Source organism: Scatophagus argus, chromosome 22 (assembly GCF_020382885.2).
Source record: "Scatophagus argus isolate fScaArg1 chromosome 22, fScaArg1.pri, whole genome shotgun sequence".
Classification (NCBI taxonomy): domain Eukaryota; kingdom Metazoa; phylum Chordata; class Actinopteri; family Scatophagidae; genus Scatophagus; species Scatophagus argus.
In genome coordinates this window covers 4,622,027-4,640,102 of record NC_058514.1, presented here as the reverse complement: position 1 = coordinate 4,640,102, position 18,076 = coordinate 4,622,027, and the positions used below count along the sequence as shown (strand labels likewise).

General features: G+C 42.7%; 3 protein-coding genes across 6 annotated transcripts in view; 1 reads left to right on the top strand and 2 right to left on the bottom strand.

Moving 5' to 3' along the window:
- Positions 1-4,520: 4,520 nt before the first annotated feature.
- On the bottom strand, positions 4,521-13,260 carry itfg2 (integrin alpha FG-GAP repeat containing 2). Of its 2 annotated transcripts, none has more exons than XR_006842204.1 (12): positions 12,810-13,260; positions 12,195-12,290; positions 12,071-12,112; positions 11,793-11,970; positions 11,561-11,700; positions 11,073-11,221; positions 10,886-10,980; positions 10,734-10,787; positions 9,855-9,946; positions 9,108-9,225; positions 7,771-7,861; positions 4,521-4,674 (listed from the first exon to the last, which is right to left on the bottom strand). XR_006842204.1 is itself a non-coding variant. In XM_046379063.1 (12 exons), the coding sequence occupies exons 1-12, from the start codon at positions 12,903-12,905 to the stop codon at positions 4,589-4,591; spliced, it is 1,320 nt and encodes a 439-aa protein (XP_046235019.1). In that variant the 5' UTR covers positions 12,906-13,260; the 3' UTR covers positions 4,521-4,588. The 2 variants fall into 2 exon arrangements, 1 of the variants encoding a protein (XP_046235019.1); XM_046379063.1 differs by having other exon boundaries at positions 7,771-7,944.
- A 2,957-nt stretch (positions 13,261-16,217) lies between these two features.
- Positions 16,218-17,179, top strand: ascl1a (achaete-scute family bHLH transcription factor 1a). The gene has a single exon (XM_046379068.1). It carries the CDS (start codon positions 16,577-16,579, stop codon positions 17,177-17,179), a length of 603 nt encoding a protein of 200 aa, XP_046235024.1. The 5' UTR covers positions 16,218-16,576.
- Positions 17,044-18,076, bottom strand: part of LOC124053670 — a 65,399-nt gene continuing 64,366 nt past the window's right edge. The window contains exons 18-19 of one of the 3 annotated variants that reach the window (XR_006842201.1): positions 17,331-17,437; positions 17,044-17,183 (exon numbers count right to left, since the gene is read on the bottom strand). The gene's annotated coding sequence lies outside the window, so the exon portion shown is untranslated. Of the gene's footprint in view, positions 17,184-17,318; positions 17,438-18,076 lie in introns of those variants that run through there. The other 2 variants (XM_046379054.1, XM_046379053.1) reach the window with 2 other exon arrangements.

Genomic DNA, 18,076 nt, shown 5'->3' with positions numbered 1-18,076 from the left:
TATTCAAGCCATCCCTGACATTTGTGACTCATCAGCATTGTATTCAAGGTGTATGAGACGTGTAAATGGATAGCGTCCTGATGCCTGAATGAATCACTGGCCATCAAAGCCTGACAGGACGGCGCAAACAAACATAAAAGCTGCGTATATTCAGCATATTCAGGTGTATGGGCACATTAAGACATAAGCATTTTGATTGAAGAGGATCATAACTAAGTTATTACAGTACACAACAGACACACAGGACCATCCATTATCAAAGACTTCGAGGATTTATTGCCTCAGCTATTTATCTGTCCCATACACAAGTTATATGGGCAGTTAAATCCAATGCGGAGTGCTGCTGATGTGCCGAAAAACTAAGAATTTCTGTCCTTGAACTGCATGTCTGGGTATTCTATGAAGCAGTTTGATATCGATGCCATTATGATACCTTGGTGCTTTTAATACTGTATTCAATATGAACATGTTAAAGCCATTTCCGTATTTTTAAAAAATATACCAAGCTGCTTTAGGAATAGTATTATAACAGATATTTTCTGATCTAAACAGTCTAAAACTAGAAATGTTTCTTGATTTGGATCAGATAATATGAACAAGCCTACGAATCTGACCCAGCATTCAATACCAACTTTGGATATTTTTAAATTTTCAGTTCAAGTCAATAGTAAATGCTTAAATACGTCCTTGGCGTTAAGATTTGACACGTAACTCTGCTGAACTCCTCTGTATTGCTCCATCAACATTTCTAATTACGAAGGAAAATGGCAAATGATTTCAGATTATTCAGATCCAGCTCAAGTATGCTGAAGCTCATACTGTCCCAGTGGACAAAGGGAGACACATACATGTCCCCTCAGACACCCGACGGACCACAGACAGTTAAATACCGAAGACTTAACAAGTACAGATTCTGTTTGGCAAGGAGGTGAATCCATACATTATGAGAAAAGGGGTGTGGGAGTTGTGTGGAAATCTGCAGATAAGGTGTGAAGAGCTTTATGATAACAACACTTTCACATGTTAAGGTCAGGCGTTGCTTTAGTGCTGAAATGACTGATTAGTTGTTGACAGAAAGGTGATTAACAACAAATTTAATAATAACCATTTATCATGCAAAAATCCTCTGCTTTTTCAGTTAATTTCATGATCTGTTAACCTGCCACTTACTTTCTGTGTGTCAAAAAACATGTTATGTATGACAAACAATCCCAAACGTAAATCTAATGAACTTGGAATGACGTATAACAGAAAAAAGCTGCCTTATACTGCTTTACAGAGAGAACAAGAGAATAAACCACAACCACAAACAAACTCAAACTAACAAGTAGGAGTTTGTGATGGTGAAGCAGGATCAGACTCCGCACTGATTTGTCGACGTTCTCATCTTCTCTCCACAAGCACCGTGACAGCAGATTGTCTGAACGCCAACAGCTGTGTCTTCTTACAGGAGTGACAGCGACTGCCTGACTACCCTGTGACCTGACACTGGAGGTTGTGGAGGGAGGGTGGAGGCGGCGTGTGCTTCAGGAAGGGGGTGGGCTGTCAGTATGAGTTCAGCCCACCGTGGACATTTTCATTCATTTTGAGCATTTTGCGCTATTTGTCTTTAAGCTTTCAAGACGTTGGAAAAGAAATTCACAAAGCCCCTTTAAAATTGGGTTGTTCTTTCTCTGTTCAGTTCATTATAGCAGATATCCCATATATATTTTCATGTTTTGAATTGGAGTTTTTTTAGATGACTCAGCTAAGACCAGAAATGTTAAGCTGCACAACAGCTGCTTGATACTGTACTTTAAATAACATCACATCTGATAGCAAACAAGGCTGCTGCGTCCCTTCTTATCAGAGCATGTGCAGAGCAGCCTAAAGGGTATGTGGTCGCATGCTGTCAGGTTCCATAGACAAGGTCCTCATGATGGGTTTATGACTCACTAAAATGTCTTATGGCAGAGGACCTCTGGAGACACTAAAGCTAGACTATATGTTGACATCTCGACCTTTGCTGGCCTGTGGCTTGCACGACCACAGCCACGGGTCAAATTGTGATGAGACTGATCTTTGAAAATTTGCACAGACATTCAGGGTCCCCAGACGATGAATCCAGCCGACTTTGGTGATCATCTTACTTTGCCACTACTGGATCAATTGACATTTAGAAAAAAATAAAATGACTGACCATGAATGAGTTTAAAATTTACATCCAGATAGGCTCTCTTTGCTGCCTGTAAAAGCTACCTCCCATGGGTAATTTCAAAAAGCAACAATATAGTTATTTTGGAAATCTACGCTAACATTTACTACATACGTCACTGAAATGATCCCAATAGCTCATGACCCGTCAATGTGAACCAAAGTCATACTGGCTGCGTGCCATTTTCCTACTTGTGGTGGTGGTGCTGTGGTACCATGATAACCTTTTAACTTCAAGTGAAAACAAAAATGACCATGGATCCACACTGTATAACAACAAGCTCCCCAGAGGCAATATCTCTTGTAGGCCAACTTCCAGAAGGCAATAATATGTAGCTAAAATAGTTGCAGACAAATTGATACACACACACACACAGACACACACAAGGTCGTTACCCCCTTGTGGTCGTGTCCTCGGGTCTGATGTCTGAGATGTGTTTTACGTTCAGCCTGCCTGCTTAGGGAAAATATGGGAGCAAAAGTCACAGTCACACAGGAATCATCGCTGGATGCCGCGGAGGGCTTTGCATGCGAAACGATGTGACATTTTCTCTGGGAAAATCAGGGTGGAATCAGGAGACCAAACAAACAGACCTAAATCCGTGTGCAACGGATCCATAAGACCAACAACACAACGTATCGGCCTGCTCCCGTCTTGACCATCAATGGTCATTAAACACAAATGACTCTGAGCTTACTGCACAGGAACGTTCACCACCTATAAGGACAAACTGCAGCTGAGTGGTGGATGAGTAGATTCTGTAGTTTTGTGCTGACAGGCTAATTTATAGTGAGTCATCCACTAAATGACCACTTGACATAAGAACACTGACATCGCTGACATAATAAAATCATAATATAACCTACAAAATACTTAACACAGTCACTCTTTTCATGACATACACTGATGAGGTGAAACAGGCCAAACTTCACTGGCTCTTATTCAGGTCTTTCACTAAAATTATGGGAGAAAGGGGTATAGATGGAGATTAACAAAATGATTCATTAGCTGAGGAAGATACGCCATCTATCCCTTCATCTGAAATAGCCAGCTGATTACTAACTGCATGTTTTACAGTCAACAACTGACAACAATCTCAAAAATCAGCTGCAAATAGGAGATCATTAGTTGCTTTAATGGGAACAGATTTCAGTGCGATGAGGTAAACTAAAACCTGATTGAAATTCATCAAATATATTAGAAATAATATTCCCATGGCTGACTGGGAGCAAATCCCTGCAGTCTGGTTCCAAAATCTGCTGGAAAGAGTAAAAACAGAACAAACTCCCTCCTCCTGCTGTTACTGCAGCAGATTAATGCCCATAGTTTTGGGATAAGATGCTCATTAATCATACATGAGTGTTATGTTCAAGCGCCTATAACCATTACTTTTGGCAATGTGCTGTAGCGCCATTTGATCACTTATCTGTAGAAATAACAAAGCTACACTTTCATGCAAAAACCTAACATAAACCGCCACCATTACTTAACCATTAAACTGTGATAAGGAGGATTTCTCTTTTAAATCTGCCAAAAAAAACAACCTTAGGCGAACAAAACACGAGCAAACAACTTGATTAGTGAAGAGCAGGGACCTGCTCCTGTAGGGAAAACCTTCTCCTGGCACGTCTCTAAAGGGCAGAAACACAGGAGAGATGAGAGGCTGTGGCCTACCAGGACACCTGAGCCTGCAGTCACCCTTAGGCACACAAACACAAACACACAACTCATTTATACTGCATGAGAGAAAGAGAGTCAGTGTACATAGGTGGATATAGGATGCCCCCATTGGGAGCAGTGGGTGATTCCCCCAATACTTAATAGTCGTGCCCTGCAGGGGACTTTGCTGCTCGGCCGACAAACACCACCGACTTGCTGCCATGTAAATCTCATTATGTAACAAATGTGTATTATGTAATATCTGTCGCGCTTTATGTCTTTGAGATGATACACTGGATAAAAGAAGAGACTGAAGGGGATGAAAAGGAAAAAGGCACTCACTATGTTTAATCAGAGAGCCCTTTTCACCAGCTTGTCAGGGCTGACTGACAGCGACATAAAGCCTCTGCCGATCCTCCTCCTCACTCACACATCCGCACACGCACCGGTGAAAACAGCAGGTTAAACAGTACAGCAGTTCCCCTGCATTGTGCCACAAGCTTTCATCGTCTCCCAGCCCTGTGAAAAACAACCTGGGCAGGCAGAATACCAATGACAGAGGCAGCGTGTACCTCTGAGATTACAGCCGGCTCAGGGCGAGCAGATCAGAAACCTGAACCTGACACGTCTGTCTGCGAGGAACGCAAATAAAAAAAGACCAACAGCACAGGAGACAGACGTTCAGTGTTTATTAACAGAGTATTTACAGTCAGGGGTGGGTACAGAGACAGTATGTTAATGTGTGTCACTATGTAATGTCTGTGGATCCCCGTAGAGAACATTTGCCACCAGTTCTCTCACTGCTGCTGGGTCCTCAGGATCTGTGGAGTAAAAAACACAAATGTGGCAATGAAAACTGCAATGAGACACTCAGTGTGGGATCACATCCACATTTCCAGCACTTTTTTAACGGTGAAAACTTCTTCTTTTCTTCTTCTTTGGTCAAACAATGTGGAAATATAACAGCAGGGTGACTCACAAAGTTTCTTCTTACATTTTGATTTTAAGCCATGCTAGAGGCCTTAGGGATGGTTGGTATTCTATGTTGGTTCAGACTGAAAAATCTCAATAAGGAGATTTAGCTCAAAAATTCACAATCCCCTCGAGATAAATGACAGTAACTCTGGTAATCCACTGACTTTTATAGGTAAAAACTGCATTTTATGAACTGCTTTCACCATGTATCTGCAATACTAATGAGATTCCCACCTGCCTGAGCTGTACTTTGCGTTTCATGCTGACACTAGAATGCTAACATGCTATACTAAGACAGTGACCATTAAAGTTAACATTCAGCTGAAGCACAGCCTCAGTCTCACAGAGCCACGAGGACGGCTGAACACTCATTTCTTTATTCACCTTAAACATTTCAGAAATGCAGCAAGTAGCTCCTATCTTTCTTTTGTCCAACTACACCCCCCTCCCTTCAAACAGAAAAGTACAGCACAACTGTTGCACCGGTTTATCCTGATGTTAATACAACACACATCTGCAGCCACAGACAAGCTGTTATTAAGCAGGCAACAGCAAGACAGAAGATGCTACTTTCAGCAGCAGTTTTTCAGCTGTTGCTGAATCCAGAAGTGACTTTTGTCTAAAATCTTTATTTAATTTATTTCCTGTTCTGCACCAACTGGATTTAAAATGGCCATTTCTGATCAGGTCCACCGTGTAAGAGCTGCAATGAAGTGCATTTCTCCCTTGCAATGTGGATCTCATTTTAATGCGAGTGTAGCACCTGCTGCAGCTGCTTAACATTAATATTCTCCCAAACACACCTACTTGTTCCATCCAATTCATGAGATTTTATTAAGTTCTTAGCAACGTTTTGGATCAAGCTGACCACAACAATAAATACAAAATTAATCTAATGCAGGGAATGAAAAGTGATTCTAGATTTTATTCGGCCTCCTGGACAACTGGAAACACTTAGAGTGAAGCAGCTGCAGATTGGTTCGGTTACAGGAGTGTTTTTACATTGCGGTTACTGCGTTTACTTGAGTAATGAATGCAAGTACTCCTGTCACCACTGCTGCTTTCTCATTAGATATACGGCATAAATAAATATTCCTTACCTTGCACTGCTCAACATTACGACTTCTCCTGCCACACGCGACTCTCTCAGGTTGAAACTAGCTGACGACTTCACTCCTCAGAGTCAAAATTGAATCACGAAACGTGCAGGAGGAGCTTTGAATATTCAGAAACCTTCGCACGTTATAACCGACAGACTTTTCATCATCAACCCTTGGCAAAAGGGCGACTGTTGAGGTGTGAGAACAGCAGGGAAGAACCTGAGAGCTGCTGCTGACATTTCTAGGAGGCTTGGGCGAGGCAGCTAACACAGCTTTTATTTTCTTCCCTTTTTCACTTTGACTGTTTTCTGTTATGCGTATTTAATGCGTTTTAGTCAAACTGCATATAAAATGAAATCACCTCAAGCAATTTTTGCTGGTAGTTCGGTTGCCTAAATGGCAGGCAGAGATTTGAAGCAAAAACTATCCCCTCCTCCACACTCTGCAGATCAAACACGTTTTCACACTTTTATTTTGCCTTTTTTTTCCACCTCAACCCCTCTCTGCTGCTCTTTGTTTCCTTGTCCTTAGGCTGCTACGTCAGATATTTTCCACACTGGGTTAGGTAACAAGCCGGCAAAATCACAGTCAAAAGAAACACAACAGGCCTTAGAGGTTGAATTATTAACACAGACAGCAGGAAGCTACGCCAACATCACCAACAGGCTTCACAAAAAAAAAATCATGTGGAGCCTGTCACCTGTTTTCATCTGCAATCAAAAAGCTCCAGCATATCCTGCTAATCGTGTACTTTTGTGTTATCATCAGCCCTCTGCACTAAATAAATTTCCACTCATTTCACACAGTTTTTCTGAAGACTAAGTGGTTGACTAGCTGGTCATCCATGCGGACCAAAAAGCAGAACGAATTTAATGACTTTAATCAGATTTATCTCCTCCTGTAACAACGCTTTGCATATGACACGCATCGAGGCTGGAAACGCACGCCGACAGCGGCGAGATTAACGTTCGAACAGAAGAAATTAACAGGAAATTAATAAACACTGTTAGCATTCATAATAATTAACCAAGTTATTGACTTAGTTAATCGTTGTGTTTGTTGGGAGGATTGTGTTTGGAGAGACTGTGGACAGCAGAGACACAATTTTCCACAGAGAGGAGGGTCAAAAGATAAAGAGAAAGTAAAGAGTCAGAGAGCAGCGTCCTCGGCTTCTGTGGTCTGTGTGCTCGTGGATTACAGCTTCTCTAAAAATACTTCAGTCTTTTCGCTCCAGTTGACTGGCAGGCTAAGGATTTATATACATTTGGATGTGGAAATGAAAATATTGGATTTGAGGCTTCCTGACTGAATTTCCTCCCTGTGTGTACTTGTGTGTGTAGCTCATTTGTTCAGGAGACGTCAAACAACTGACGTCATGCAGCAACATTTTTGTGTTTTTGTCCTGAATCTCTCTTACCGTTTTTCTGTAGGAGTGTTGAGTGTTTCAAGTCTGATTCACCAGACACTCTTAACTGCACAAACTCTTAGTGAATTACCTGTTTCAACTTGAATTTATCAAGTTCTCCTAAAGCACCCATCCTTGCCCCTTAAAAAAAAGAAGCTACCGTTACAAGTGGTTCTTCTTAGACCCATTAAACCTGCCAGCGAGCAGCATCTTGTTAGCAACCAAAATCTGTCATGCGGGGATCATTTTTCCTCTTCCTTCCTTATTAGTATTCAGGTCAGGGTTTCACAAAAGGCAAGCTGATCACAAGCAGACACAGTTGGTCTCTTGTCCAATTACAACAACAAACAGATGTCTACTTGAAATTGATGACGAATGCTCTAATCTGACCTGAATCACTTTCCTGATTATTGCCTCCGAGTTGCTGGTGTACTTACCGACTCCCAGCACCTTCAGACGGCTCTTAAACTCAGGTCTCTCCTCCAGGACCCGTAACAGGTTAGTGGACTCCATACGCTCCAGCTCCACCTTCCAGTAGACGTAGATTTTGTGACTGAAGCTCACATAAACCAGACAGGGGCTGTTCTTACCCTTCTTACATGTATACTGACCTGCAAGCACACAGAAAAACAAATAACTCCACATATATTACGAGCAGTTTTTTTACTCAGCATGCTGTGACATGGTGTGTTATGTGAATCTCAATGAACACATCAGCAGTCCTCTGCTGCCTGGTTACTAATACGTGTCTGTAGCAGAGCCAGTGTCCACATACACAGAGAAACCAATCAAATTTGCCTTAATGACCACACAGAGCAGGCAGAGGGTAGAGTGGACGGGAGGGGTTGACTGTTCACACACACACACACACACACACACACACACACACACACACACACACACACACACACACACACACACTCTCTCTCTCTGCAGGTGCAAAGAATCAATCCCCAATGGAATCACAGTGAAATCAAACCAAGTCTCTTGTCTCTTACTCTAATCCATTTACTTCTGTACATGTCATATTAGCTCCCTCAAATGCACTGTGGCCTGTTCAAACACGGCCGACAGATTTGAAAGGACAGACAGAGGATGGAGAAGAGCAAGGACTAGAAGCTCAACGTTGCCACCTACTGGTGTCAAGAGATGCAAAAAAAAAAAGAGAAAGCTAATAATAATGACATAACTTTCTGGTCTCTACCATCTCCTGAGGAAAGTATCTGAATCTTTAGCTGCCAAATGAGCCAGTTTTTACCAGCTAATCGAAAACTTTGTCTTTTTGCCACTTGGTGTTGAACAGACGGTGTACAGTGGGTTTTTAAAGCTACTTTTTAAATGAAAACAGCTGCTTGTTGCAACCAAAAACTACGCTATGAGCGCAGTGAGAGTTGTGAGCTGGATGAGGGGAAACTCTCCAAGAGGCTCCATTAAGGAGGTGATAACTCTATGTAGGCCCTTCACCAAGAGCAACCCCTTCTCACACTGTTATTTGACGGGTTATTACAGTTCATAGCCACTTTAAACTTTTATCTTTGTTTCTATCTCTCAATCATTCACTGACTCATGACCAAAGCTTATTTGTGCGTTCAGGAGGATAATCAGAGTCTCATTTTTACTCGAACTTACATGATTATAAACAGTGAAGCTCGGAATCCCTGCTCCAAAGTCTCTGACCTGATGCATAAGAACATTCTGTAATTTCCCAGTAATTGGACTAATAAAGGATTATCTTATCTTATCTTATTTGGGGGTTAAGTTTGAGTTCCCTCACCCGCACAGAAGGCGTTGACGTTCTCATCGAACTGGAACCGCACGACCGTCCGATTGTGGTCAATGATGTATGTTTGACCATCCCAGGCGCAGGCGACCACCTCCTCTCTGCCGTCTCCCTGGAAGTAAACACAAATCCCCGCCATGGATCTCAAAATCAGCGCATATGTGGCTGAAATGACTGACTGACTGACTGACTGACCACAATTTTCAGCATATATAAGACTTTCAGCTGCTGTCTTAAAATCATTTAAATTTAAAATAAAAATATTGCCAAACATTCATGAGTTTAGACTCAGAGATAAGAATTTAAAGATTTTATCTATTTTAAATAAAATGCGGGTGGAGGTCCTTGTCTTGTGATATCTTGTTAATAAATATATCCAAATGTTATGTATCCAACTCAACATGACTGACCACCATTTCTGTCACTGTGCTGAAACACATGACAACCCAAAATACCAAAACGGACAAATTGTTCTACAACTTGACTACAATGCAGATTATTACTTTCTGCCACTATTACATTTCGTTAGTGTTAAGTTTATTTAATGTATTCATCTTTACAAAATGTTTCTTGTTTATTTTGTAAGTGAAATATTATTAAATATTACCTTTATTGTGATTTATACATTAAACATTACTGAGACACTAAAGGAAAAAAGCCCAAGGAAATCAGAAAAACCTTGATGTTTAATTAAAAATTAAAATTATTAATTTAGCCCTCCAAAAATACACGCAAACTCACAGTAACGTCGAGTTTCTGCAGCGCAAAGAGTTGATGATCCACCTGGACGGACCACAGCAGCTGCTCTGAACTGTCCATCAACTTCAGGGTCCCTGCAGCACGAGAAGGCGAGAACAGATGAGGTACAGTTCTACTTGTTTTTAATATACCACAGTAAAGAATACCAAAAGATCATAAGCAATACTTAAGGAAATACTTTCTGGCAAATACTGATGATGATTCAAACTAAACCCTGAGTTCAATATGCAAACACCTTATCGACAACAAAGTGAGAAATCGATGCTTCTGACACTCTGGTGTCATTGACAAATAATAATTTTGCTCTGAAAGAAACTGAACTACAGCCAGTAATCGTTTCTCTGAATGTTTCTTGGATATAATTCAGTATCCTCTAATGGTATTGTCATTTCTTTTCTCTACGTTGGCACATCGGGGTGTCAGCAGGAGGGAGATTGTGAGCGCAAAATGTTGGCAGCCGGAAGCATTCAGTGATGATAATCCCACTAGATCCCCTCTTCTTTAAATATTTATGGACTCTCCAGCTGCTCTGAGAGCTGTTTCATGGTTCTCTGCTGCTGTCAGGAGGTTCTTCTATATTGGCTAACAGCCACTGACGTATGCCGGAGGGTTAGTACTACTACTCCAAATTCAGCAAGTGAATCACAAGACATATGGCACTGTTTACCTTGTTAAGGTAATTCCTTTATTAATTCATTTATCAGCAAATATCAGTTAGCTCTAGTCCAACTCGTGTTCACACTGGCTTTACAGACTCACAAGTAACTCATTGATTGGACAGTTTTGAGGACTGCTGACCTGCATCATAGTGCCAAAAAAAAAAAAAAAAGAAATTAAAAGTGTTTAAAACCCATGACTCACCATCTAAAGTGCACAGAGCGAAGAGCCCGCATTTAGAAGATTCCTCTTTTGAACCTGTTGAAACACATAAAATTCAACTTTAATAAACTGAAATGTGTAGAAAAGAAAAACAGAGAGGACTAAGTGGCACAGGGTTTACTCTTGTTCGGTACCTTTGCTTATGCTGCCAATGAGATGAGTGGAGACATTCTTGTTGTGTATCCGCCCAGTGGTCAGATGGAGAACTACATCTCTGGAAGGTCCCTCACTGTGAGCAAAGAAATCAGAGCCCATTTCATGTGACCAGTCACAGTTTCTCATGTCCACACACGACCAGCTTTTGTGTAAAACGGGCTCTACCTCCCAGGTGTGGCAGGTTCATCTTCTCCAGAGCCACTGGAGTCCTGTTGTGTCCAGGAACACAGCAGGATGGCGTAGCCGCAGCCCGGCTGAGACACCATCAGCTCTGGTAAACCTTCTGGACCAGGGTTCACAGACAAACTATCCACCTGCACCACAAACATTGGGGTTTAAATTAATGAGGTAATAAGCATATATTTCAGGGTGCATTGCAACTTTATTTCTCAGTGTTGCGCATGGAAAACCACTTAATTTTTGTAAACCATTTCAGCAGGACAGAACGAATAACAGAACAAATATCCTCCCGTGCTGATATCATGATATGCAAAATGTGTGTAAAGTACATGCAAAATTGTCGACGGTGTTCAAAGCAGAGCTGCAACTTATTATCCAATAACCTACAGGTCTTCATTACCAGCAGGTCTTTAAGGTCCTCTACTCAGGCCTTGCTCTTTTACAGCTATTACAGCTATTACAGTGAGGTGTACCTGCCCCTCCAGAAGCCATTTCTTCAACAGGACCAACTGTCCAGATCCCAGATCTGAACTGTCAGACGGCTCCTCCCAGCGGAAAGCTCGCACCACTCGGTCTGTGTAGCCAACCACCAGCTCACAGCGGCCATCACCGTCTACAGTACACACACACACACGCGCTGTAGTCAAATTCACAAGCATAAAACGCTTATGTAATATTTAAAAGCATAGAAGAGCCAGGATCTACCAATGTCGCTAATGAGGATGACTTTGGTGTTGGCAGGAATATGTTGGGTGAAGAGAGGCTTCTGGTCATCAGAGGACATGAATTCATGCTGACTGGATGAGTCCGCTTTGCTTGCAGTGGCAGCTGTCAAGTCAAAGAGGTGAAACCAGCCTTCTGCACCAACAGCTACCACGAAGTTCTGTCAAACAGTAAACAGGAAAACACAAGACACACGCCATGTTGGAAATGTGCCACCAACATATTCATGATTTGCTGCTGTTGACCTCTTCATGACTCACCTTTCCTTTGTTGCAGACGTCTCCAACTGCAACGCAGGTCAACTGGTGGGACAAGGCAGGTTAGACGAGTCAGACAAACAACTTTACTGTGAAGTCCTGAGTGTTTTCTGGTGTCTGTACCCACCATGCCCACACAGGTTCTTGTGATCCAGGGTTTGGAGTCATCATTCTTGTATACGAGCAGCTTTCCACTGGTGTCCCCCACAACCAGCTCATTCAGCTGCACCGCATTGAGACAGACAGAACCAATGAAAACGCGTTTGCGGTTTTGCAGCCTCCACTATTCAACTACTGTGAAAAACAATCTGATTTGGACTAGTTGATTTTCTGGTCTCTATAACAAAAACACCGTCGAGAAAAGACAGAACAACACATCGAGTACGGCTGTGACATTTCAGTATTGTATCTTAGATCAGGTACACCCGGTATGAGTCAGTGAACAAAAAACTCCGTATGTAGCCCTTATTTCTGTCGAGATATGACTGCAGATAACATTTCTGCAACATTACGAACAAAGTGCAACAGAGGAGACCAAAAATAATATATATATATATATAAATGTATAAGTCTGTTCTAAATCTGCGTCTTTCTCCATGTTTGTTGGTTCGTGTTGCTCGATACTGACAAGTGAACAAATTCAGAAAACAAACTTTAATGAAGCTGTGAAGAGGTAAAGTGATATAATTCATGACCTCTGAACAGATGAGTCTGAAATTTAAAAAAAGTTAGGTTAACTAACCGAGTCGTTGTCTGCATCTCCCAGACAGATAGCATGAGGGAAGAGAGTTCCTGTAAAATCCAAGCTGACACGTTGAACGTAGTTTAGGGACCGCATAACTACTGAAGAGGGCTAAATTAAATCGCCCTAAACATTTGGGCAGCTGTTTTTATCATACGTTAGAGCAAAGATAGCCTGTGTGTTAGTAGCTAGCTTAGCTAACGTTAGCTCTCAAAGGCTAAGCAGCTAATATTAACGTTAGCTTCTCCTAAACAGCGTCATTTAAGAACGCATCCCTATTACCAAACTACAAACTAAAATACCCGTTTGTTGAGCTTTTTCAAACCTTACACACACATACATGTGTGTTTTAATGCTAAATGACGGTTTAATTGCTGACTCCGTTCCCGCACGCTTCTTCCTAGTAAATAAAGGCACGTGACCACAAAGTACAGGAGCTCAGGAGAGACAATTGATGTTTCACAAAATATACAAGCGGTTCTTCAAGAGTTGTTGCTGGTCAGCTTGTTATTTGTCTTAAATATACAGATGGCAAAAGTTGAGATCTCGTTGTCAAGACACTTTATTACTAACAAATCCAGTGATGTTTCAAACTTCTTCACTGATGCTATCCAACAAAACATTATTTGCACAAAATAAGTAGACAGCGATATAAATAACCCTTCCCGTGGATTTTGTAGTTAAGCTACCTAACAAAGAATACTATGATTGTACTTTAAACAAGATATTTCCAAACATTTCCGTTCCTTTCTCACTGGTACTGAGATTTTTCAGAATTACAATCTTATCTGCAGCAGAACAAGCATCTTTTTTATCATCATTCACAAAATTAATTACATAACAGATCCTTTATTAAGATATGCACAAACGATATGCACCAGTGTATTAAAACCATTCAAAAGCGTCAGACGGTTAAAGTAAGTTGTGAATATTTTCCACTAGTGTCCACTAGAGGGCGGTGAACTAATACAACTTTCTCCCGTTTGTCAGTCAGTCAGCGGAGGCAGAAATCCATTTAAGAAATAGTTATTTTAAAAAATTCCATGAGCACAATGAGACAGATAGGACAGAGTTGATGTTTTGTTTTACAAACTCTTGCATTCATCCATTTATTTCTCAACGTCCTTATATTTTTCTTCTTCCCCTTCTTAAGTTTATACGTCACGGAGCTGTAAACATACATCACGCCTTTCTGTATGAATGGGGTGAAAAAGAAAAACTGACAAAAAGTTGATCACAAAACGTTAACTGTAACTTTTATTATAATTCTTGCTCCTGTACTTTTATCATGTTAGATGCTGAGCCTGCCATGTGTTTTTCTCCTGAACGTCCATGTGTTGCTGAAATGTTCTCACAATGCACTCAAGACTGTGTTAGCATTTCTGACAAAATGTTTGTGAAATGCAGTGTGAAAGTTTTTTCTCCAAAAGAAAGCCCCAAGGCTGAGTATTAGTTCAGCTAAATATTACCAATGCACCAATAGCACCTGCCAATGGAAAACAAAACATGGCCAGAAAAAACAGTTTTTAATGGCAAACAAATTGAAAAAAATATCATTTGCATCACACAAAAAGACGGCATGAATGGTATTGGTATGTTTTTTGTTTGTTTTTCCCTCCCCAGACTTAAAGAAAAGGCAACAGAAAAATACAGAAGGTGGTTAAAGGGGAATTCGGGCGCCCACATGTCATATTAATTATTACACCCGGCGATGACTGGAAAGCCCCTCACGAAAAATGAGCGCCCTCCCAGTCTGTGGAAGACCAGCAGCAGCAGAGAGAAAGTCCTCACAAAGCGCTAATTGGACTCTGGAAGCACACTGACAGGGCATGGATAGGTTTCAGAAAGCCTGGCGATGGCGAGGGGTGCAGGGGGAGGCTGAATAGAACCCACGCTTCTTTTCTAAACTCTCTTGCTGGGCCAGAAAAAAGGGGAGAGAGAATAAGAGGGGGGAGGGAAAGAAAAGAAAGTATTGGTAGTGGGAGGGGTGGTGGCTGGGGGGGGGGGGGGGGTCTTCAATGCAAGCTTGATTTTGAATGCCACTGCCAGCGCAGAAAAATTGCACAATTTAATACAATCCCCTCTTCAGGACGCGCGTGCACACACGCACCCGCACAGAAATAAAGAAAGAGGGAGGGTGTGGGTGTGTGTGTGTGTGTATGTGTGTGTGGTGCGCATACACACACAGAACTTAATTGTAATGGAAAGACACCAACAACGATAAAGAATGACTTAATGCGCACAAACTGAACATCCATCCTAATTCTTTTTTTCTTCTTTTATTGCGCGCGCGCAAATACAGGAATATAGACAGAAATATAGACAGGGTGTTACAGTTCTGTCTTGTTTTTGTTCCGTGCTGAAAGACATGTTTTATATTATTATTCTGCACGTTTCAAAGCGACAATAATCGACAGAACTCACCGCGTCCAGCCTACTGTAACCATATCGGGTGTATCAAATCATACACAAAGCCCGCTCCAAACAGCTTCTTAGGGCCCCTCCGCAGATTTGCGCCCGTCCGTTCCGCCTGTGCGTGGCTGATGATCTGCTCCAATCAAAGTGGAAAATTCGGCCCCTGGTGCACAATGGTCCCTCAAATGAGCGGCATTCGGGCGCGTCTGTAATGTCAACAATAAAACTAGAGCGTGCAGGAGCTGAAACGGAGGGCAGCAACTGATTTACGCGCAAAGCCCTCAGACACACCCCGGCGTGCAGGAGCTGTTATGTTATGCTGTAAATGTGGATGGTTCCCGGCGTGGTGAGCTGTCTTTCAGCACCACAACTTGGTCCAGAGCTGAGAAGAAGAAAAAAATGGAAGGAAAAACTTAAATATACATTTGTATTCCGCAACACTGCAGCAACCTTTTCGGGTTTAAAGCCCTGTTACTAAGGAGAAACGAGAGGATTTTAATAAAACAAAACAATTCATTACACATTTTCTTAAAAACCCAAACTCTAAAGTGCTTTCCTATTATTTCCATCTTCATAACCAGACTCTATTTGTAAATACACCTTATAAGTGAGACTGTTTGGACGTCACCTATTGAGAGTTTGAGGGATTTTCTGCACACATTTTCCATCTCTGACAACTCGAGATGCGTCGTTTCAGTACACGTGGAAAGTCCGTTCATCCATCTCAACTTTAGAAAACAATCATATGAATGAAAAGCATGTAAGACTGATACGTTGGGTTGGTACTTTGTTCGTTAAAAGATCCCTAAATGGCCCAACAGCAGTTTTCTTGATGTCTGTGCTGCAGGAAAACGACATAAACTTTAAAATACAGGCTGGTAAAAGTGTGTTTTGCTTTTGTACAAAACACAAAGTGCTGCGGATCGAACATGAACGAGACTCCTCTCTGCTGAAAACTTTCCTCTCTGCTCTGCCGCGCACCTCGCTGACACCCGTGATAAATAGAAAGAAGAAAAAAACTCACCTCTGACTGTTTGTTTAGTGCTTCATGTGGCACGCGTCCGGCGCGCGCAACGCACCGGCACCGGGGCAGGAGCCCAAGGTGAATCCACGCGACCAGAGGGCGTGGCCAGTGCGCCATCCAAACGTATTGAAAAGCAGTGGCGTCTTTCCTCGAGCGCTCAGAGCAGCTTTGAGGAGCGCGCGAGGCAGCAGCCCTACGGACTGCCCCCACTGAAACAAGTGCGCGTCAAGCGGCCACACCACGTGAACGGCACGAGCGGGACGCACCGCCTCGAGACTCTGTGATTCTTTATAACTTTGTGGTTTTTGTTTTTTTTTTTGAACTGGGAATGGACCTCACAGCCAAGATGGAAATTAACGTCAGTCAGCAGCAGCTGATGCCGCCCGCTTGTTTCTTTTCCGCCGCGGCGGCGCAGAGCATCCAGCTGAGCCCCAGCGGCAGCAGTCAGAGCAGCGGGAAGTCGGTGTCCAAGCAGCCCAAGAGGCAGCGCTCCTCCTCTCCGGAGCTGCTGCGCTGCAAGCGGAGGCTGAACTTTGCGGGTTTTGGCTACAGTCTTCCGCAGCAGCAGCCGCACGCTGTGGCCCGGAGGAACGAGAGGGAGCGCAACCGGGTGAAACTGGTCAACAACGGCTTCGCCACACTGCGGGAGCACGTCCCCAACGGCGCCGCCAACAAGAAGATGAGCAAAGTGGAGACGCTGCGCTCAGCCGTGGAGTACATCCGCGCACTGCAGCAGCTACTGGACGAACACGACGCGGTGAGCGCGGCGTTTCAGTCCGGCGTCCTGTCGCCCACCATGTCGCAGGGATATTCCGCTGACATGAACTCCATGGCGGGTTCACCGGTGTCCTCCTACTCATCCGACGAGGGCTCCATGGAACCCCTCAGCCCGGAGGAACGGGAACTGCTGGACTTCACCAACTGGTTCTGAGCATCTGTATGAGGTAAGAAGATACTCAATGATATACAAGTTCACGTCACACAACATTATAGATCAACAGTCATGATGAACAGTCTGAGCAGTGGTCTGACCCCCGTCTTTTCTCCCCCTCCTCACAGAAATATGGATCAACTCAATTTACTGTTGTAGCGCGCTTGGGATGGTCCCGGAGGAGGCTGGCTGTCCTCTCAAGAACAAGACGCACACCCGCGTTTTGGTCCTGCGTCCTTAGCGCCCGGTCCTCCCAGCCTGACAGACAGACAGACAGACACGGCCTTAACGTCCTAAAAAACTTGGGGAAAATCAGGCCAGAGATCAGCGCCAAAGGATTAAAGGAAGACGGGTCTCCTGACAGCGTGGGAATCCAAGCTTCTGTGCATTCGCCCGTGATAAACAAAAAAAAACCCCAAAAGTGAATTCACGCTCTTCAGCAGCACATTAAAAACATTATTTAATACGTCGCTCTTCGACTATGCTAAATCCAATCACAGAGCACCAACCCTTTGGTAAACCTCTCAGACGTTTTAATTCAGAAAATGCTTCCAAGTCGCGGATTTATTCTATGAAATTCTATATCAAAACTCTTTTTTGAAATATATTAAGATATTTTTGTATGTAAGAGATTTATAGATGTTTTGTACGCATCATTTTGTATATATTTTGTCTATATATTGCGAAGTTGCTTCTATACCTCCTGCCTATGTAGACGTGTAGTCTATTATTCTCTGGCTCTTCTGTTTCTGAGGTTTCCAGAAGGAGTTTGACACTCCGACGTTTTATTCTAGCACCAACGTGTCTTATTTAATAGCAAAACCATGTTATTGCATTATGTCATGAAGTTCACAATGATCAAAACTTATGCAGCTATTGTCCAAACAGAGCGCAATG

Coding starts and splice junctions, on each gene's coding strand:
- itfg2 (XM_046379063.1), bottom strand. CDS start 12,905: ATGCGGTCCCTAAACTACGTTCAACGTGTCAGCTTGGATTTTACAGGA. Junction 11,971..12,070: donor ACGTCTGCAACAAAGGAAAG/GTGAGTCATGAA, acceptor ACTGTTTGACAG/AACTTCGTGGTAGCTGTTGG. Junction 10,981..11,072: donor GAACCTGCCACACCTGGGAG/GTAGAGCCCGTT, acceptor CTTTGCTCACAG/TGAGGGACCTTCCAGAGATG.
- ascl1a (XM_046379068.1), top strand. CDS start 16,577: ATGGACCTCACAGCCAAGATGGAAATTAACGTCAGTCAGCAGCAGCTG.